Raw genomic sequence first — 22951 nt, 5'->3', positions numbered from 1 at the left:
ATTTCACCATCAAGGGCCTCACGCTTGCACCTCTAGACTCCTCCACAACGAGATGTTGTTTCCAATGCAGACTTCATTTCAAATCACTGTTGCAGAGGTTTGTGTGTATGATGTTCTGATGGCTAGTGTCCTTAGCACAAAGGAATGTAGCCCAAAACAACATCCCCAGTTATCAAAGAGAAGTGAAGGACTCATGGAATCAAAAATGCTTCAAAGTTGAACTGCACTGATGAACAGAGTTCAAAAACTTTATTGACCTATGACCTGATTAGAATGTGCCGGATGATAACCAAGATTGTACAGAAAGTTGTACAGTTTGTTTTTGTACATAGAAAACTTTACATTGCTGTTCCATATACATTTCGTCCGTTAATTTTCTACACAACCGTAACTAGGAATGCTTCAGAACCACTCATATCCATATTTAACCATCAAAAGCACATTTCACATTTTTAATCATTTCAGTATAGTCACCCCCCAAGCCAAAAAATGATTTTTATATTTAACATTGATTTTTTTTTAATTTTGTACACATACAGTGAAACCTACATCAAACATGGAGACAGATTTGTGACTATTCAGATGCACTTCAGATTAGATTGCAGTATTTAAGTTCCAGTTTTAAGAAATCCCCCCCTCCCCCTTGTCACTGGCTTCATTTTAATTTAAATAAAAGCTTCTGTACATATTATAAATGGAATATTTGTACTCATTTTTCTTTGTCCTATTCGTAAATAATCACCAATCCTAATCTTCAATAGGCAATCTGACTAAGCAATGGTAAAGTTAAATTAAAATTTTCACAAAAAAGTAAAAATCCCCAGTGCATTCACTGAATAAAATATGAGTGCAGCATAATCTGAGAAACATAAAATACAGAAATAAAATTATTCCAGAAAGAGATTTCTAGTGTTACGAGATTATATTACAGAGCTGCATTTCTGTACAACTAGTTTCATCCGAGGGGCTGTTTTACAATTATATTAGCCACTGGCTGTGCAAAAAAAACAAACCAAAATCAAGTCACTCAGACTAACCGTACTCTTCATTTTTGCTAATTATTGATCACTTTCCATTTTAGTCTGTTTTCGTTCGACAGGTATGAGATACACTGATGTCAAGAGAAAGCAAGAAACACGTCCTTCAAAATACTAAGCTTCTGAACATTCAGAAGGTTAGAAATAATTTAATTTTTATCATTATTTTCCTTTAGGATATTTCTTCTTCTGTACAAGGCGCGTTTGTTTCCCATCGTTCGAGGACGGACACCGGCCGACAGCGGCCACGCCGCTGGTGGTCCCTGCTTTCAAGGCGCTCTGTGCGCCACCGGAGCCAGGAATGAGCTTTCGGTACCGGCAGCCGGCCTGCGTGTAGGGAAGGAACGGAGGGCTGCAAGCCGGGGTCAAATTTCACAGCGGCCCGAGGACCCTTCGGCAGGGAGCAACTGGCCAGACACGAAAGGAACCCAAGAACGTAGACAGATACAAACGAGACCTCAAACTCGAGCCCCCCAGGGAGGGCCGGGGGGAGTTCGCTCTTCTGTCACTCGCGGTCGCCGTCCTCCTGGCTGGGGGTCTGCGATATTTTAAAGACGATCCCGATCCGCAGGTAGAACTTGCGCAGGACGGCTCGCAGCTCGGGAATCAGGTCGAACTGCATGATTTCACACAACAGGGGGTAGTATCTCGAAGCGTGAGCTTTGAACTAAGAAGGGGAGAAAAACAAAACGCCGGAAGTTATTCCCCTGACACAGTTCTTACTGCAGCACTGCAGTCAGGTATATTGAAAAGTGTCGAAGGACCTGGATTAAAATGAAACAGCTGTGAAAGAGCTATTGAAAGCTCGTTGCATTACAAGGAAGTTGCAATGAGAAAATGCTTAAAACTAGGCTGACAACACTCGTCACCAATACAAATGTTAATAAATCCTTACAATTATATAGTGCTTTTCTGGACACGCCACTCAAAGCGCTTTACAGGTAATGGGGACTCCCCTCCACCACCACCAATGTGCCGCCCCACCTGGATGATGCGACAGCAGCTATAGTGCACCAGTACGCTCACCACACATCAGCTATCAGTGGGGAGGAGAACAGAGTGATGAAGCCAGTTCAGAGATGGGGATTATTAGGAGGCCGTGACTGGTAAAGGCCAGGACCTTGGTTTTACACCTCATCTGAGGGACAGCGCCTTTTTTACCGTATAGTGTCACCATCACTATACTGGGGCATTCGGACCCACACAGACCACAGGGTGAGCACCCCCCCTACTGGCCCCACTAACAGCTCTTCCAGCAGCAACCTTAGTCTCCCATCCAGGTACTGACCAGGCTCACACCCGCTAAGTGGTCTGCCAGTTTTAAGTTGCAGAGTGATATGCTACCAATAGGAGTGGCAACACGGAGCTTATTCTGCAAACACTGGTGCCAGGAGAGACAAAATTCCTGATGAGACGCCAGTCTGTCACAGACGCAAGGGTGATCGACTCTTAACTCTGGTGTTCTGTTAGCAACACTGCATGGAGGTCTTACCCTGTCATCGCTGATTTTTAAAACCTTTGTGAGGAACAGGAGCAGGAGGTTTGTCCAGGCCTCTCTGTGGCTTTCGGATGTCAGAGTCAGGAAGTAGCTGATGGCCTCGCTGCACACGCTGCGAAAGAGGAGCTGATTCAGTCACAGGGCACACAGCTGGCAAACTACACTGCCAATGATAGCTGACTAGAGGCACATGAAGGCCTGAGCTTCACGAACAGAAACATTTTGATGGGCCCTCCTGCCTTTAGAGAATGTGTTATTGTGCAATTCATTTTTGGAAATTTCCAACAACACCTCAGTGTCTTTTTCCCAAAACAAGCAAGGGCTCAGCTCAGCACAGAGACATGCATCAAAGCCTTGAGGGCCGGAGGGAATTCCGACACTTGGAATGCCACCTGTTCCCGCTGCATACACGCATTATTACTAATGACTAAGACTACACGCTCTCAGGTCCCGTCTTCACAAAAAATGTTTGACTTTATTCAGCTTGTTTTTTACTCCACCATAGTTTAGTTTGACAGGGGAAAAGTGTTGGTGACTGGGACAAATTGTGACAACATGTCTGTTGGAAGTACAAGATTGTAGAAAAGAGCATAACCCTTTCTTGGCAACGTTTCTGTATATAAGGAGCACTCAGTCCACTCCACAAAAGAAACTTTGTAAGTGCTTCTTGTGTTAATGTTCTCTTATCCAGCTGACTGCCAACTATATAATAAAGGATCTTGTTAAATCATAATGCTGCACAAGTGTAGCCTGGCAAGGCCAGGACTCAGCAACACTGCTTTTACATCCCTCTCTTCCTCCACAGAGAGGAATCTGTTTGTTATTTTATTTAGAATCGCCACTTTTTGAGATTTCCTGCACAGTTTTTGGAATAGACTGTGGTTTCTTTCACGTCTCATCTTGGAAATAAGAGCCTCGTTCAGGGAAGAATGATGAATTGTAGGCAGGCCCCTCCGGTCTGTGTCTGTCTGTCTGTGCGGCACCGATTGGAGGAAAGGCGTGTCCCTCAACAGCAGCCCCACCTACCGCATGGGTCACGGTGCCAGCCAGGGCCGAGAGCACTCTGGCCAGCTAATCTCACCCTGCACTGGGCAGTGCTCAGGCAGGACTGTGCCTCTGCTTGGGAGAACTGGTCACAGTCAGCTAGTGACTTGACCCAGGCTCGAACCCTCGAGCCACATGACAGGCCCCAGCTGTTACCTGTTCTAATTATCCTGTTATCTCTGACTTGAGCATGCCATCGGCTAACTGAAGTAATACTCTGTTCTGATAAAAGCCTCCTGGTCTCTTACATAACTGCCATCTGCCAGCCTTGAAATCATTTCTTATGGGGTTCACCTCTAAGCTACTTTAAAGAGCACTTTCCATTTTCTAATCACTTTAAAGCCCTCTTTACACACTTAAGTACTTGGCATTTATCAAGCTGGCATCTCTGGATTGTCATTGAGATGCTATTAAGAAAGTCACCAAAATGAATACAAGAAGACACGAGTGCAGACATTTCATTAAAGGTTTGGAAACGCACCAATTATGTATGTACTGCCAATCGATTCATTTCATTGTCACTAAAAACACAATTTTGAAATGATTGTGATGTAATTGTTTTCCTACAGAACATACAACCGAGTCCAGCCATATTCCTATCCCGGATGAATTTTAAACAAAGCTGATTTAGCAAAGGAAATGCAGGTGAACATCCCGATTTGTCAACATCTAGTGAATTTTTGAACATATCAAAAAGCGAGACTGTAAAAAAAATAAAATAATTCCATGTATTTACACAACGTTTTTGATAATAAAGGTAAATGAAATAATTTTAAGTCACTTTTAGTAATTTTAAAATTCCTCAAGAACTTTCTAGAAGTTGCTGGAAGACACCCCATTTGCCATTGGGCATTAAAGGAGGTTAGACTCAGAAGTCAACCCCTTGGTACCATGTCATCACAGGGAAATGACCTCACATGGAAGGAGGAAGCTAAGAGTTTTTTTTACCGAATTCTCGGCCGGAAAAGTGATTTGGAAGTTCACAAATGGTTAACGACGGTAAATCTCGCAAAACAATCTTTCAATAACAGGATACAGTGCCTCCGGAGAATACCACCTGGGGAGGCCTCAGGAATGTGGGGCCTGTGGCACAGCTCCATGGCAACATAAAAAGAAAACCAAACCCCAACAACTGACTCCCAGACGGAATCGAATGGGACCACAAGCTTGGACGAAACACAATCTGTACAATTTTTCAAGTCTCAACAGGAGCACAACCTGATAGGTAATGCTCTCGCTGAAAAAGAATGTTATTGATTTGGTAAAAAAAAAAATATATTTTCTGCTTTTACAGCTGATTTGAATCACCTAGTTGAATTGAATAATCTAGTTCAAGCGTCCTAGGTGAAACCGAAACAAGCAGATTATACATTTTTCCAGGAGATCTGAGCCAAAAACTGGCTTCTCCTGTCAGGAACGGAAGAACATAAGAATGGTTACAGATGAGAGTAGGCCATTCGGTCCACCAAGTCCTGGACACAAACTGCTACTGGAGCAGGGTCTTGAGGCTGTTTGATTGGCTAGTTCTTACCCGCCAGGCAAGCCTTTAATGACAATTCTGTAACTGGACATACAAAACCGGGTTTTAAAAATAAAATGTTCTTGCAAATGCAGATAATGCTGCACTAACGGCATCAACTCAAAAATCAACTGGAAAGCTGCCTTTCAGCTCATTTATATCACATGAGAAAAAATTAACTTTGAAAATCTAACCAGACGAGCAACAGGTGAGGCGCGGTCTGCGCTATATGTAAACAACTGAACTGAAATAACTGGAGAAAACGACAGGATGGTGCAGAACGACAAATCCAAGCGGACAAATCCAATTTCTACCCCACTGCAGTCCACATCCTTCACAGCGAATTGCAATGCCTCAGACTCTGCTCTTGTGCACTACCATGTTTTTTTTTTCACTACTACATATTTATTGTTCTCTTCAGTATATTGTTTTGTTTTTGTTATTTGTTGTGTTTGTCATGTACTGTCTACATTGTGTGGTGTAGTCCGCCATGTGCAATACACTCCTCAACCCTCTGCTCTGCTCAATGGCCATGCCTGCCATGGCAGAGGACAGAGAGGAGCGAACGGGTGCGAAGCCCTGCTCCGCTCTTACTTCAGGAGCCGTTTCTGCACCTCCTCCCAGGCCTCCCGGCGGCACTCGTCGGTGTACATGCGGAACAGGATGCGCAGCCCACACGCCAGGCTGCTGGTCTCCTGCTTCAGGAGGTTTGGCTTCGACTTCCCCTTGAAACCTGCAACACAGTCACCGGAAAGTGCCGTCTTGACATCACCAAGTGCCCAAAAGCTGGATGCCTTCAGATAATGCTGTACACTTGGTGCTGAAGACACCTTTACATTTCCTCTGGCTGTCCTCTTCACTGTCCACAAAATACTCAGCTTCATCGTGGAACCCACAGGGATTTCTATACTACTTTGATGGGTATACTGCACCCCAATGAACGAGAACTATTACTTGGAGAGGTCAGAAGATCTGCTTGAGCGAATGGGGAAGGTCTGAAGGAGCTCCCCAGGCCAACACCTCTTAAGGATGGTTCTTGGAACACAGCCTGGAAGCTGCTGTCCCCACCACTGACTGACCTGCTTTCCAGAGCGCGGTCCTCTGCTCGTTACTGGAGTTGAAAGCTTTGGCGAAGCGGTGCGACTCCAGCAGGCAGTCCAGCAGCTTGAAGAGCTGCTCCGAGGTCAGATAGCGATACATCCCCTGGTCCTGGGTGTCCACGTGTACATCTGCATCCAGGGTGTCTCGCTGGAAGACAAGGAAACTGCACTCATGCCTCAGAGAACGATGAAGTCCTTGACCTCTGTCAAGGTAAAATTAACGGAATGAGACCTACTGAGTCAAAACCTCAACTCTCAGGCTTGCTTTCATGCACCGAAGCCCTCAGATAAATAACTGGCCTAACCACGGATTTCCAGGAGAAGCTTAACCATGACCTCCTCGGACAGCAGAGTTTTATTTCAACACGTACTTCGAACCACATTTGTTCAGCCACTCACAGGAACGATACATGTTATAATAAAATGAGAAGATAATTATATTAAGTAATAGAAAGTAAAAGTCGAAGACCCACAGGGTCCTGGCTCTGACAGCCTTGGACGATAGTGTTTGAGGACTACAGGCAACACTTAAACTTTCAAAGTACCTTCTGTCCCAGGAAAGGTGCATTGATGCCAGTGCAAATTGTATTAGCTAATAATGACAAAGGGCACCCCTTCCGAGTTCTCTTGTTTCCTAATCGACCACAACAGAAATAAACAGCGCCTGTGAGTGGCTTCAGCTGTGCTCGCCTTGCCGTTACCTGAGCAGCCGCGAGGTTCTCTGCGTCCTCCTTCTTGCTCGTGGCAGGAAAGAACACAATGTTGTCTATGGTCTGGATCAACTCCAGCTGGACGACACATTTTATGAGCAGGGCGGCGAACAGCTTTTGCTCCTGAGCCTCTGCGGACGAGAGAACCAGGCGAAGCAGACGGTTACTTCAGGGCGCCCCCCGGGGTCTGCCGCGGCCCATACCGCCTCGTGCAGCTGCCCCCCCCCGCGACTTACTTGTGGGGGTCCTGGCCTGCCGGGCATCCTCGAGCACGCCCGAGCCCACGCTGAACTGACTCTGCCTCCTGTTCTCCAGGGACAGCTTCTCCACGCTGCCTGTGGACTGCTGGTCGTCCGCTCGCGCCTGGATGTCCAGCGACTTCTGCGAGATGGAATCCTAGCGGCGGACATGCAAACTCACTCACACAAGGAACTAGCAGAGCACTACTGCAAATCCAATTACAATCCATTCTGTGAAGCCTGGTACTGTTTCTACCGCATTTCTGAATGCTAATCACACTTTCTTAAACATATAGCAGGCATACTACCTCTTAACATGAGGGCATAACAAAGGAACAGGTTGTTTTTACAGTTCTGTAGTTTTTCTGTCATTTATGACATAATTCTGATGGCATAAATCAGATTAACAGAGGGGTTCTGTATTAATGTAAAGAAAACAGTGAAGAAAGTACGAGGAGTTGTGGGTTGAAATATTACTTTCATGTTTATTGTTATATCTTAAAAGACATTGGATCAAGACGAAATTTACAAGGAGATATCTCTGATGCAAAATCTGTTCAACAATTCTTTATAGTGCTCCATGGAATACTTAAAACAGATGTTATTGTACGGTGCACTCAATTACAAGCTGATGACTGTCTGATCACAGGTCAAGATCCTAGATGACATATCTTTCCAAAGGCCAAACAAATTTGAAAGCTATTTAATAGAATCTAATGAATGTGGAGCTGCTGTGTATTCGTTCCATGGTCATAATGGCCAGATCAAAGAAGCAGAACAGAGCTCAATTTGTATTTGTGGTTGTGTATTCTTGGCTGCACTGGGTCAGTGACACCGGCTGACCAACTTTTCAATTGTCAGCAAAAAAACTCTGCTTTACTTACCAGCTGTTTGTCTGAAATGTCCACCTGTGCAGGAGGCTCGTTCTCGGTTCCAGAAGGTCTCCATGTCAACAACCTTGAAAAAATGCCAGCAGAGGAGAGACTCAGTGGGATATGATCCATCCTTAACCTCTCTCAGAATATGTTTTTTATTTTTTTTAAATTGCTCTTACATAAAAAAAATGCATTATGAGATAAGAACCAATCAACGCATATTTAACTATAAACCAAATTAAATTCTGATCTTACGCATGGGGGATTGTGGTTTTAAAGATGTCCAGCATGCAGTTGCACGTCTTATCCCAGGTTTCCAAAGTGAATTTCTCTCCATTTAGAATAACTACATTCTCCAGACAATTCGTTCCTGATCTAGCGAGCTGCTCGTTGTCTACAGGGAGAGAGACACAGGGAGTTACAGACCGTATAGCCGTCTGCAGAAAGTTACACTGTTCTCTGCCAGGGCAGGGAGCTCACCTTGTTGCACACACCAGTACAACTGGGAGAGGATGTCGTCCAGGAGAACGTCATTGAGCGCCTCGAAATACTGAGTGAACACGTCACAGATGGCGTAGAGTGCATGGTTACAGGTGGTTGTCATCCACTCGGCTTTCTGTTCGAAAAGGGACAGAGCTGTGACTTGGAAGGTTGCAATTTCAGCTTCAGCAGCTTTTCAACAAAACAACAGCAACAGTCTGTTTCGTTCGTTAGCCTCGACTTGTAATTAGCTGGAGTAGAAGCAGACAAGCCGGGGATTTTATGCAAAGATGCAAACGAGCCTAAGGATTGACAACAACAAAATGTATTGAGAACAAAATAATTGAAAATAAGCTAGTCCCCTGAAAGGTTTGACTCAAGCAAAAGCCTTAGAGAATGAATCTGAGGTGTCAGCAATTACAGAAGACACAGAGGTAAAAATCTTCAAGGACAAACGTGGCCGAAGCGTCTTGTATATATATATATGAATGTATACAGTATCCACACTTTATAGTTTAACCCAAAGACTTGGAAGTCTAGAGAATGGACACAGTGTGGCCGTTTTCAGATACATGCTTTGAGAAATCAACATCTGTACTTCTCTGAAATGAAATTCACCCTGGGAAATAAGAAAAGCGTGTTGTTTACCACATCTATTCCTCCACCAAGCAATATTAACTACTCATTTTCACTTAAAAGGGTAAATTGATATATTCCTGAGTTTGAACAAATTACCTCTGTTTGCTGTTCTGGAAGCTTCATGTTATCAAAGATCCTGAAGACAATTCTGAACAGATCTTGCCACCAATGTTTCTCATAGGTGTGGCCATAGGTTTTCATGATCTCAAACATGACAGTCAGACCCCTGGAAAACAGCAACCCAAATGCACCAGCTAGTAACCAGCAACCAACGGGCAAAAGTACTTTTTTTCCATTGGCTTGACTGTTAATTATTAAAGGTAATGGTTTAAGAGGTGTCCAAGCTTGTCTGTTACTTTCAAGTCATTTGTTAAATTCTATGCAACAATATTAAAATAACACAAAAGCCTGCTAGTACAGTGGCTATCAAAAGTGGCTTTTCATTTTCCACATTGTAATACAATAAAATGTGAAAAAGTCCAAGGGGAGTGAATACTTTTAATAACCACTGTATGTAGCTGGTAACCAAATAGGATCTATGAACTCTGTTGAATACCTAAATGTCACAGGAGGGTCAGAAAAGAGTTTTCAAGGCAGTTTTCAAGCCCTTGCTAGTCTGAATTTCAACATTTATAAAGTGTTCAGGTACCACAATTTGTGAAGCAGTATTTTGCACTGCCAGGCAAATAGAAATGCAGAACGATCTGTTCTCACCTGGTTCTAACATCCAGCTTGCACCTGTTGATGATGCAGGAGAGCTCGAACAAAATGGGGAACCAGCCTCGGACCCAAACTCTGTCTTCAGGGGCTACATTCATGTCGTCACTAGTATAGTCTTTAAAAGCCTGCAACAGGGAAAGAGGTCAAGACAAAACGCTACCCTCCCAGAGGAGAAACAGCCCTGGCAAAGGGCAGAGGGATTGACTACACACAGAAGGCACACTTACAAACATCTGTCCATTAGGAAGGAGTGAGAGCATCAGAGGTTATGTTTGTCCTCGGCATACAAACATACCTTTTCTGCCTGAGCTGCCACTACAAGCTCTTACCTGCGGTCGCTCAGAGACGTATTTCGCACAGTGCCGAATGAGACGGATTGCCTCCATGCTTGTGTCTGGGAAGGAGGCATTGCAGGCAAACTCTGACAGACACTTCACTGCATCCTGGAATGAGTCAATGGTGGCCGGGAAGTGCTTTTCAAATACATTCGCTGAGAAAACACGGGAACAAAAGCCAGACTTGAATTTCAGCTCAACTACACATGAGAACATAAGCAAGGTTACAAGTGAGAGATGGGCCATTCGGCCATTTAGCCTATTTGGCAGTTACACTTTAGTAGCTAATTGATCAGAGGATCTTATCCAGCCACTTCCTGAATGAAGCCAGGGTACTGGCTTCAACAACACGGCTGGGCAGCTTGTTTCACACTCCCACAACCATTTGTGTAAGGACTCCTGTACGGACTGGAGGATCTCATCCAGCTGTTTCTTAAAAGAAGCCAAGTTACTGGCTTCAACAGCACGGCTGGGCTGCTTGTTCCACACTCCCACAACCATTTGTGTAAGGACTCCTGTACGGACTGGAGGATCTCATCCAGCTGTTTCTTAAAAGAAGCCAAGTTACTGGCTTCAACAGCACGGCTGGGCTGCTTGTTTCATACTTCCCCAGTATTGACTGAAGTGATAATGTGCCTCCAGATTGCTGGGAGTCGGGTGAAAACCCACATCTCTAGAACAGACTGGACCTGGATGCAGAATTGTAGGAAGAATGTAAGGAATAACTAAGGAATGATAGCTGCAATATCTGAATGTGCAAAGCATTATACTGCCTTGTATTTCCTGCTTTAGCAAATCAGATATTTAATATCAAAACCATTAATATGAAAACATTCTTCTGAAAAATGAGAACGAACAATTCATATATTTAAGCACGGAAGCCGGCTGCAACCGAACAAGTACTGCTGCACGTATCACACTGTGCATCAAAGGCTAGCGAGTCATTTCTTCCTCAGCCACATCAGTCAATTATTTCAAATATAAGAAATCATTATGAAATACATACATCTGATTTTGATTAAGATTAAATCCTTATGCTTTTTTTTTCAAGCTGTATATCCCCTAGGGTAAATGTGTTTTTACAACACAAACATCACCAACAAAGAGTTCAGGACAGCAATATAAATAATATTAGGGACCATCTTATAATTTGCAAGACATTTTAAATAATAATGAAATACTCACATTTAACAAAATTATGAGCTACTGTATTTGACAAGATACTTCTTGTTTTGAGCTCTAAATCCCCTTTGTTCTTTGTTTTTAATTTTCCACAGTTTCATTTTTCTCGCAAATGAAATTCTTTTTACAACCTGTACAGCCGTATTTAAAGAAGACCCCACTTCAAGGTTAAGGTTGCTCTTCTCCTCGAGGCCTCTGTGGAAGTAGCTGGGTATTTATACACTGTGACATCTGTAGGTGGATGGAATGGTCCTGTACTGACATTCATAACATCTTACTGTCAAAAGCTTGAAAGCGTTGCTGTACAATAAGAAAGAAATGTGGACTTACCTAGACTAAATATAACCAGAGGAGAGCAAAACAATCCCATTCTTTTTCAGCAGGGATAAAAAATAACAATAACCGCGCAGAGCTGGTGAAGAGCAGGGCAGTATTCACTTACTGACGATGTGGCCTGTCGTCTGGAAGGCCAGCTCCACTATGCTCTCATCCTGATCTGAAGCAGCCAAGTGAAAGACCGAAAAGATGTTCTTCCAGCCGGATCGGATATTACCAGCCTGGGAATTCACCATCTGCGCTATACACCGCACTACCATGTCTCGAATTGTGGGCGATCTGTTAAAAAAAATGGCAATATGTTCACAAAAGAAGTGATGAGACATTCCTTGTGGTTTCACGCTACACAGGCAACATTATTTAGCCTGATGGAAAGAAATTCAGTGCCTTGGTTTAGCATTTTTTAACAGCAACTCATTTTAGAGCAAAGCACCAGTACACATGAAAGTCTGGCCTGCTTTGTTCTGAAACAATGAATAACACTGAGAGCTCTCTTTTGCAGCCACTGGAGTTAATTGAACTTGTGAATTGAATTGTGCAACTTCACTCCTCAGGGGCTGTTAGGCCTTGCAGTCTCAATTATGCTTAAGTACATAATTGAATTTATGAATTCCTTAACTAAACTGATTTAAACCTTTCTGTGACTTAAGCTGTGTGTTATTTAACAAGACCAAAAAAATAGTTAAGAATTCAGCCTTTCAGATGTGGTTCTGCGCAGTGCTGATTTTCAGCTTATGCCTCAGTACTACAGGTGTGCTTTGTGAACAGGAAGTGGCCAAAAACTGAAAAGCCCGGGCAAATGCGGCTCATGCAGATAATATCCCAGCATGCTTAACATCATGTATAAAATGCTGGACAGGTCTAGTTGCCTTTAATTGTGGCTGGCATGGCTGAAGAGGAGACCTTGGTGACTATGAAAGAGGGTTGATTGTTGGGGTGTGTTGGGTAGTGACCACTGTCTAAGGTGATGTCAGCATGGAACTGCAAAGGCAGGACATCATCAGCAAAGGTCAAAAGTGGGCAGAAGCTCATACACCATGATTGTGACATCCATGCAATAAGTTGAAGTGCAAGGCAAAACAGGCGAGCAACAAAGAGATGAAATGCAAATTTGAACATGGGGTTTGAGCAGGCAGTTGAATTCAACACGGGCCACTGTGAGCTCCACAGAGCGGGATACCGCAGTCGACGTGGAGTGCACAAACCACTCATCACACTTGAGACGCACTTGTGCTTTTTTGGTCCAAAAGTGCATAGGGCACCTGCAATAGACTACCGGCCAGTGGAGAAATGTGATCTGGTCAGATGAATCAGGCTTCACTGTATTCTCAACAAAAGTATGAGTGCACTCGTGGCACCAAGCTAAAGATCCTTACAGCCCTGTGTGTAGAGGGGTCTGGTGGTTCTGTCATATTTTGGGGTGTATTTTCCTGGCATGGGTTAGGTGCTCTCATCCCCTTAGAAGGCAAGGTAAATACAAATTGCTACTTAATGGTACTGAGTAATTCATTCCATCCCATGTTGCAGCTTTTTTTTCCTGTCAGGAGGGGAACAGGATCAGGCCATTTTCAAACATGTTTTAGTGTTGCTAATTCCTACCACACCAAACTTCCTTCCTGGTTTTAAGAAGAGGTTTACATAACCTAGAGTCAGCTTCAGATTCTTCCAAGACTTCTGATTTGATCTGTTGTATTAACATTAACCAATCCTGATCCTGAAGAACCTGTACCTTCTGTTTTTTGTTCAAACGAAGCTCCTGACTGATTGATAGTTTCATGAACCCTCAACTGAAACAACTGTCTGATTTTGAACAGTTCTCTGTTAAATCTTAAATGCCCTTCTTTTACATGGAAGGACATTTAAAACAGAGAACTGGACACACTCTTTTAGACAAAGGATTGTGGGAGTGTGGAACAAGCTACACAGACAGCTTCAGTTGTTAAAGCTGATACTTTGGCTTTAAAAAAAACAGCTAGGATCCTCCCACCAATTAGCTACTATTCACCAAACAGGACAGATGGACCTCTCATTTCTAACCATTCTTAGAATCTGTACGTATACAGTTCTGTTTCCCCATAGATTTCTAAATGACATAAATAACAGGGCATTGCAAAGCATTCACCACCTTCCAATGATATCCTAGTTTGTTAAACTGCAAATGATTAGATAGATAAATTTGGTCTAATCCCGAATTACTTTTATGGGTGAAAGCAGTTAAATATCTGCAAAATCTGCAACAAAAAATCAAAACCTAGAATATGTTGATTGTGTACTATTCACCCCCCTTAGCCAGTACGTGGCAGAAGCAATTCTGCCTGCAATTGCAGCTGCAAAAAAGTATTTTTGGGTAAATCTCTAACCGGTTTGGACACCAGGATGGTGTAATTTCCTTCCTTCAAAACTTGCTCAAGCTCTGGCAAGTTGATTGGGAACTGGGAAAAGTGCACAGTTTTTTTAAGTCCTGCCACAGATTTGTTGACATTTAACTTCTTTCACCAACAAAAGCATTTGGTTTGAGCATTCGAGTTTTCATTAAAAATACTGACTTTAAAAAAATATGTATACATCATTTTCTAGTTAAAAAAATGGGACATTATTAGAAGGAGCAAATACTTTTGCAAAGCACTGTAAGACATTGTCTTGAAACCATAAGAATTCTAAGTTTTGTGCAGACCCATTGGTTAAATCCTACCTTAAAACAACAACCTGAAATTCTGAAATCCGGCTTCTCGCACAGGGTTAATGCTAATTTCTAACCGTCTCTTAAAATTCAAGAACTGGAATACATTTTAAAAGCAAACAGCTCAATTAAAGGTTCAATACAATGTACAAGACTGTACTTGGAAAAGAAAACAGATGTTGTAGAAATATTCTAGGACCACAACTGTTGTCAAATTTGTATGAACTTCAATAATATCTGACAACTCATGCAGAAGGAAATCTAAAATGTTTTAAATGTATTATGGATAAAGGTTTAGTTATGCTTAGGTAGTGTAACTAAATTTCCCATCCTGCACACATGCTAGTGCTGAACCAGTAACCTCACAAGGGGGTGACATGTAGTTATTTGAAGACTGCACAGAAAAGGAAATGTTTAAAATGATGCAGGTATGTCATGCTCTAGATGAGAATTTTGCACATTTAATGGGAACTCTATTACTAATATATGCATCACTTATTTCTGAAAAGAATAATTTCTGTAAACTTTCCGCAGTTTCTGCACTGCTCTCTAAATCCCTGCTGGTATATTATTGATTTACCCACTAAGCACTTTTTTCGGCAAAAGTGTCAGATATTTTACAAAAGGTGGAATATCGATAGAACTGTTGTTTTCTGAGTCCTTGAGTGCCGACTGTCTTTCATTAATTTAGTATTGCTCAAACATTGTTTTTACTTCACAGTGTCGATGTGTTTACATGAAAATGTTAATTACTATACAGAGGGGATTTGGGTGTTGACCTGAACATATGTTTAATTAAGAGAGCATTCTGTCCTTAACAAACAACAGCGAAACTATTTATTTTGAAATCTCAACATATAGCATTTTTATTATTAGATAATTCTTAAACTTGCTGGTGAAGGGTTTAACTTCAAAACGTACACAGTTTGCTAGGTGCACCTGTGTGTACTGCTGCTTCCATGGTTAATTAAAGGGGAACTGCACTCCCAATTTCTCAGACTGGTTATTAAATCTCGGTAAGAAAATAAATGAATTCGCATCAGAGAAAAATTTTACAAATTTCGAATTGAGCACAATATCATGAACTTTGTGAAAGTACTGTAAGTTGCCATGTTGTTGCCAACTCGCATTCTAGTTCCCACGAATTGCGACATGATGCGGCCCTTCCTGCTCACTAGTTTCCGTAATGACTAATGTTGCCTCATTCTGAACCACAGAATAAGGCACTGTGGATACATGTGTAGTGTTTCATAGCCGTTCAGGGACGCCAAATATGTAATCATAGTGGCTCTCTGAAGGCACCAGTTCTGTAGGGTTTGGGCATTTACTGAGACAATTATTAATTGTAGCAGTAAATCACAAAGTTGATTCTTTTGATGGCTTTAGAATCCAACCACGCGACATAACTCAAACAACGCGCACACACAGGTACTAATACACGAGGATAAATTTATTAATACATAGAATATGCATATAAACCTAACAGATCTTATCGTGAGGGTTATCAGAATACAAAAGGTATATATTCAATCAGTTACGAAGTGTTACACATCAAGAGGACATACGTTCAGTATATCATTCATTAAGACCGTTTCGTAAAGTGAACTTGGTTACAACTTCTACATTAGATACTCAAAACAAGTACATAACTCTTAGGAATTAAATTGATATCAACTGGTTGGGATAACAATTGAATTCTCGAGCTGTAATGCATTGAAGTTGAATACTCATCCAATTTCTGGGGATTCAGATCTCCTGCAGGCACAAACAATCAGCTGCAGGCTTGTTGCTGTCCAATCCGCGCTCTCTGGCTCCGTGCCAGGCTGTGCTGTGCGGCTTGCGACGGTGCGCTGCAGATGCTCACTGACCGGCTAGTTAGTGTTGGCTTTAACTAGCAAAGTTTGTGCACAGGAGAAAAGATGACTGTGGATCCCAGCAAGTCAGGAAGAGGACCGGTTCGTTCCTGATGAAGAGCTAGTTCTGAATAGTGATTCAGCTGTCCACAGTTCCGACCTGTTCATGAGGCCTGCTGCTGGTTACTCTCTGGCAACCTCCACTCTAGACTCTTAGAACAAAGGAAAGTTCTGGCACTCGGACACACTGGCCGTTCCGTGGTTGTCCGGGCTGAGTCTCGGGATGGTCAGGAGGCGCGCTGCGAGAATGTCCTGCCCTTGGGAGCCTTCTGCTCCTGGGCCGTCCTGCCCTGGAATTCTCCTTTGAATTCCCTTTAGAACAGTCCACAGAATCCTCTCCAGAATCTTACTGAATCTCCCGAATCTGAATCTTGTTGAATCTGAATCTTGTTGAATCTCTCAGGCTCTCTGTGTTGCCTGTTTTTACCTGGAGGAACTTCAGCTCGTTGATTGGCTGAAAGTTCCATGGGCATCAGAGTCCCACGTGGGTTACTCGGCCCTACCAGTCCCTGATTGGTTGATCAAGGTGAGATATGAGTCACTTACTCCTGACACTTAGGAATGCAGTCCAGATGTCCAACTGGCACTCCCTAGACAGATAGGCGCCAATGGATGACCATTGATCATGATAGCCAGACTTAGCTAAGTGCACCCCCCTTTGGGAGCTGTCCTAGGAAACCTTAAATCACCCTAATGGTCTCTCTGTGGCTGCACCACAGAGATGAACAGAGAAATGGGGCCTCATTTGGGAAGCTCAGAAACACTTAATTCTGCCTTATTATTAAGCCTCGCCGCTACATATCCCCCCTTTTTGAAGGTCACGAGGTCCTGAGGCGTTGTTGCCTTCAAAACAAAAACAGAGTTAAGTGATGTCCCTTGCCATTAGAACATTAATCTTAAATGTCCACATTACTCCTCGAGAATTCATACCAGAACCAGCATTGGATACAAACAGGATGAATAACATCTGGAGTATGTATAAACACGGTAGGAGACATTATCTAAGTCTAGGAATTACACATCAGGAAGTTCACTGTCAATATCTGATACCTCTGTGGTAGATATTTGGGGAGAAGTCACTTCCTTTCTTTTGTCATGCTACCTTTGACTCATTCATGCTACCCGGAGTACATCTTGATGTGAGAGTACATCATTCAGAGTACACTGTCAGTCATGATCCAGCTACCTGGCAGTAGTGTTACAATAACAACAGTTCCTGTTCCCAGCCCCCCGATAAACCACAACACCTGTGTTGGGTATCTGCTAGGGTGGTTTGGAGGTTTGTTCCATTAAAGCAAACTAAACTACCTGTACCTCTTCAGGGCTTACTGTTTCTTGGATTTCTATCCAATTCCTTAGTGTGGCATCTGAAGGCATCCATGACCTCAAGTTTGGTCTTATGTTGTCTGGTTCTAGACCGTACAGTGTTAAGTTACCATGCTGTACTATGGCCTCCTCAGGAACTTAAAGGAACTGTTTTATTAGGTAGCTGCATCATGCCTGTCACAAGTCACAGTGTCAGTTAAACGTGGTGTGCTGACCAGCCATTTACTTCCCACCTGCTCTTCATGGGGTTCATTAACCTTCCTCTGCTCGTTAGTAGCTTTACACCCTTCATTGGTGAATCGTTTAGACACAGCCAATGGATAGCTTTGGTAGCCATACCCATCTCAAGATTTGGAACCGAATTCAATCTTGGTTTGCCTTCTGGGTGAGCTATGAACGATGGGGTTAATGTCACACACTCCTCTACTGAGAAGAGTGGAATCAAGTGGGTTGGGAATTGTGCCGTGGTTAGACTGGCTACAGTGGCACTAAGCTCCCTTAACAGGTCTTGTGTCAACATTCTGGCCTGTTGCACACAAGCATAAACCCACTGTATAACACCAACAATCATGTCCACTGGTTGGGGAATAAGGTTTAACCCTGTTGCATAGGAAATTGCCTGTAGGGTTTTCCCTAAGCTTTCCAACTTTTGATGCTGTCGATACAGTCTGTCACTACCCTCTGGTATCTCTGACACCTGCTTTCTTGGGGCAGTCAGGGTGAGAGTGCCAGTAGCACACAAACCTACCAGAAAAAGCAAACGTGCAACAGTGGCGGCAGCAATCAGTCCTCCCAAAAGTCTTTTCGGGTGGCTGATCCCAGTCATCTCCTTCTGAGTGACTGTCGCCTTTCTAAGCTGGCGCAGCGTGTACATGGTGTCTTTCTCAGTATGCCATGTGGCATCTTGGGCACCAACATCCTGGAAATCTGGGGAGATCTGACGCAGCTGCTGATGCTGCTCCTCCTTTTCCAGGGCATCTACTTTTTCGATTTGTTCATGCCTGTGCTCTAGGAAACCTGCAGGGGGCGGTGCAGCGGTGGAGCATGCCTGACCCTCGGCTGAGTGGTCATCTGGAGCACCTGAGTGATCTGGGATTGTTATCCCATTCTCACTGTTCAGGTCCACCCTGCACACTTCCTGATTGAGGAATCCCTCTATCGGCATGTTTACAATCGTTAGCTGGGCGTGGGTGTAGGACACCTGCTCGCTCCCCCCTTCCCTCGCTAGGGGTTCAGGGAGCTGCCCCAGCACTGGGATAGCTAGTTCATTGTCTTTGAACTTACTATCACCCACCAGGCCCATGTCAGTGCAGGCGGGGATTCTGACACCCCTCTTTGCGATGTCCTGCACTGGCAGGCGGGTGACTTGACCATCCAGCTCCAGTCTGGCTGAACCACTGTTGGTCAGACTCAGACTGACAGACTGAGCTGGTGGCTGTAAGAAAACCGGCTCGGCTTTCATTCCCTGTCCCTTCTGGGGGACTGGGTGTGTTGGCAACCCTGCCGTTGAGGCAGGAACAATCAGGTCAGTCTCACTCACTACCTGGTAGTTGTGAGAAATAATGTTACCTGACTGCAGGTTCCCTGGGTCACAGCAGAGGGAATCGGCATCTGGGATCAGGTGTGTCCACAGCGCAGTAGTCTCAGCGTCCAGCTGGACCTCCTGTCTAACCTGTGAATGTTGCACCAGGGGCACCTGGCGGTGGCCCTGTGACAGCTGCTCAAGCAGATCCTCACTAATAGAGGACCTCTCAGGGCTAAGGGCGAGGGCTACATCACCAACCTGCTCTCCTGCCATCTGGATCCCTTCCACCACTGCAGGGTGGTGGTCCTGACCCCTCTTGGGTGCCAGGGTGCACAGGGAAAGCTCCTTTTCATCGCCAGGTGGGGAGATCTGCTCCTCTTTAGGGATGTAAAAGGTGTGTGCTTTACCTGGTGGATCAGGCGGCTGCTTGGAGCACCGCTCCTGTGGCATGGAGGCTGTTGTGACCTTGGCCAGGGCACGACTTCCCTGTATATCTGGGAAACAAGATAATATTTTTATTTCTTGTCCAGAGGGAACAGAAGGAATCTCCGCATAGGCTTCTGTGTTCGGTGGGCACTGTGTGAGCACAGTCTGCCTCTTGGCCCCCCTTTCCTTCTGTACAGAAGGCTTAGGAGCCTTGACCTGTTTCCACACTTTGCCTTTCTGGTGATCCACCAAAGGTTCCACTCTGAGTCGCATGCCCTTTTCTTTTTCAACCCGTTTGAGCTTGCCGTGTGACATCAAACACCTTTCAACCTCAGTGTCAATCAGTGTCTCACTGGGTAAGACATCTCCCATGGCAGCCTTGAGGTAAAAGCTTCCTGCTTTTCCTCTGTGTTTTACTGCCTGCTCTGTGACTTTAGGGGTGGAGTCAGCACTCACTTGGGAGTGGCTGACCTCATCCAGGCAGGAACCCTTCCGCTCAATCAGATAGACTGAGGGAGTGGGAGGGGGCGGGTCTCCGCCTCCTCCAGTGGAGAGTATCAGCTCATTCACGCTTCCGGCAGCCTTGGGGAGCGGTTGTCCCTGTCCTAATAAAGCTTGTTCAAGCCTGGCCAGGCGGGCGGCTACTGAATCCTTTTGTTCAGCCTTTTCTAGCCCTTTCCCTTCCCCGGTGTTCTCATGGCACTTAGGACGCTGGGTGCGGTCCTGTGTGAGTGCTTTGGAACGGGGCTTAGCCAGCTCAGGAGCCTGTGCTCCTTCGAGCAGGGGGGAATTAACCCTGCTGGCTCTGACGGCGAACACAGTCGCTTTAGCAGCTTTTTGCTCAGAGCGACTTTGGACATCATACTCCCAGGCTTTCTGCGCGAATCTCTTAATATCAGTCATTTTCATGGTCTGTGCATCTGTATGCATTAAGATCATCTTTCTGACTGACGGGTGGAGATTCGCAATGAATAAACCCTTGAAATGTGTGTTCTCTTCGCAACCCTCATAATTTCGCCCTGCAAAATAAGTTCGTCTAAGTCTCTCGTAATATTCGCGAGGGGACTCTGCTCTCTCGTGCTTAATGTTAAGAGCGGCGGCTATCGCGGCAGTCGGGTCAATAAGCGCACTGTATTCTTCGATAAGTGCTTGACATAGCTGCTCAAAGTCATTACAGACTTCTTTCATCTGCCTAGCCATCCACTCATGTACAGCTCTGCTGGTAGTTTTCCTGACCAGAAACACTTTCTCCTGTTCTGTGGCGTTTGGCAGGAACTGCAGGTTATACCTGAGGTCTTGAATATAACTCTCGATATTATTCTCTGACACTGCGGGGTCAAATCTCTCTATGTCCTTCGCTAGCTCTCTCAGAGAATGGAGATTTATTCTTCTAGCTTCTCCGCTGACGGAGATATGGAAGAGATCGTGGTCAGACTTGTCGCTGCTAGAGAGAGTGCTTAATAGCGACTCGAATTCAGACCTTTTAGCAACCATCGTTAAACTTAAAGAGTATTACTTTTAAGTACGAAATCACAGTTTTACCACAGAAAACCACAAGATCAAGTATGCAATCAACCCGGTAGATTGCAAAAGATCACAAAACAATCAAGCACTGCTTAAAGAGCAAGGGGAACTTTTTTCCTTTCGGCTTTCAGCACACTGTATTGTCGTGTATGAAACCCGCGGCGTTTTATATGAATTATTCCGCTTGGTTGATTCATTTCAGTCTTGCCACGCCGGTCCAGGGACGCCATAAATGTAGTGTTTCATAGCCGTTCAGGGACGCCAAATATGTAATCATAGTGGCTCTCTGAAGGCACCAGTTCTGTAGGGTTTGGGCATTTACTGAGACAATTATTAATTGTAGCAGTAAATCACAAAGTTGATTCTTTTGATGGCTTTAGAATCCAACCACGCGACATAACTCAAACAACGCGCACACACAGGTACTAATACACGAGGATAAATTTATTAATACATAGAATATGCATATAAACCTAACAGATCTTATCGTGAGGGTTATCAGAATACAAAAGGTATATATTCAATCAGTTACGAAGTGTTACACATCAAGAGGACATACGTTCAGTATATCATTCATTAAGACCGTTTCGTAAAGTGAACTTGGTTACAACTTCTACATTAGATACTCAAAACAAGTACATAACTCTTAGGAATTAAATTGATATCAACTGGTTGGGATAACAATTGAATTCTCGAGCTGTAATGCATTGAAGTTGAATACTCATCCAATTTCTGGGGATTCAGATCTCCTGCAGGCACAAACAATCAGCTGCAGGCTTGTTGCTGTCCAATCCGCGCTCTCTGGCTCCGTGCCAGGCTGTGCTGTGCGGCTTGCGACGGTGCGCTGCAGATGCTCACTGACCGGCTAGTTAGTGTTGGCTTTAACTAGCAAAGTTTGTGCACAGGAGAAAAGATGACTGTGGATCCCAGCAAGTCAGGAAGAGGACCGGTTCGTTCCTGATGAAGAGCTAGTTCTGAATAGTGATTCAGCTGTCCACAGTTCCGACCTGTTCATGAGGCCTGCTGCTGGTTACTCTCTGGCAACCTCCACTCTAGACTCTTAGAACAAAGGAAAGTTCTGGCACTCGGACACACTGGCCGTTCCGTGGTTGTCCGGGCTGAGTCTCGGGATGGTCAGGAGGCGCGCTGCGAGAATGTCCTGCCCTTGGGAGCCTTCTGCTCCTGGGCCGTCCTGCCCTGGAATTCTCCTTTGAATTCCCTTTAGAACAGTCCACAGAATCCTCTCCAGAATCTTACTGAATCTCCCGAATCTGAATCTTGTTGAATCTGAATCTTGTTGAATCTCTCAGGCTCTCTGTGTTGCCTGTTTTTACCTGGAGGAACTTCAGCTCGTTGATTGGCTGAAAGTTCCATGGGCATCAGAGTCCCACGTGGGTTACTCGGCCCTACCAGTCCCTGATTGGTTGATCAAGGTGAGATATGAGTCACTTACTCCTGACACTTAGGAATGCAGTCCAGATGTCCAACTGGCACTCCCTAGACAGATAGGCGCCAATGGATGACCATTGATCATGATAGCCAGACTTAGCTAAGTGCACCCCCCTTTGGGAGCTGTCCTAGGAAACCTTAAATCACCCTAATGGTCTCTCTGTGGCTGCACCACAGAGATGAACAGAGAAATGGGGCCTCATTTGGGAAGCTCAGAAACACTTAATTCTGCCTTATTATTAAGCCTCGCCGCTACACATGGAAATTTAGTCTAGTTTGGACTAGACTAAAATGGAGGTTTTACAAGTTACTGTGTACGTTTTACTTTCATTGTGGTTTGAAATGCAGTTATCAATGCCGATTCTTTCTAACCCCAAAATATAAAAATAGCATG

The 22951-nt window shown here is 44.3% G+C and overlaps 1 protein-coding gene across 4 annotated transcripts in view; it reads right to left on the bottom strand.

Moving 5' to 3' along the window:
- Positions 1–216: 216 nt before the first annotated feature.
- Positions 217–22951, bottom strand: part of arfgef1 (ARF guanine nucleotide exchange factor 1) — a 103291-nt gene continuing 80556 nt past the window's right edge. For all 4 annotated transcript variants that reach the window (XM_088918884.1, XM_088918880.1, XM_088918881.1 and 1 more), the window contains 13 exons: positions 11821–11993; positions 10191–10351; positions 9856–9986; positions 9238–9367; positions 8503–8638; positions 8278–8416; positions 8032–8104; positions 7145–7304; positions 6900–7039; positions 6178–6346; positions 5693–5831; positions 2530–2647; positions 217–1704 (listed from right to left, as the gene is read on the bottom strand). In XM_088918884.1, the coding sequence (XP_088775010.1) occupies positions 1543–1704; positions 2530–2647; positions 5693–5831; positions 6178–6346; positions 6900–7039; positions 7145–7304; positions 8032–8104; positions 8278–8416; positions 8503–8638; positions 9238–9367; positions 9856–9986; positions 10191–10351; positions 11821–11993 (1831 nt within the window). In that variant the 3' untranslated portion in view covers positions 217–1542. The remainder of the gene's footprint in view (positions 1705–2529; positions 2648–5692; positions 5832–6177; positions 6347–6899; positions 7040–7144; positions 7305–8031; positions 8105–8277; positions 8417–8502; positions 8639–9237; positions 9368–9855; positions 9987–10190; positions 10352–11820; positions 11994–22951) is intronic.

This window comes from Atractosteus spatula, chromosome 6 (genome assembly GCF_055471065.1).
Source record: "Atractosteus spatula isolate fAtrSpa1 chromosome 6, fAtrSpa1.hap1, whole genome shotgun sequence".
NCBI classification, from domain to species: Eukaryota; Metazoa; Chordata; class Actinopteri; order Semionotiformes; family Lepisosteidae; genus Atractosteus; species Atractosteus spatula.
This window is presented reverse-complemented; position numbering and strand designations above follow the sequence as displayed.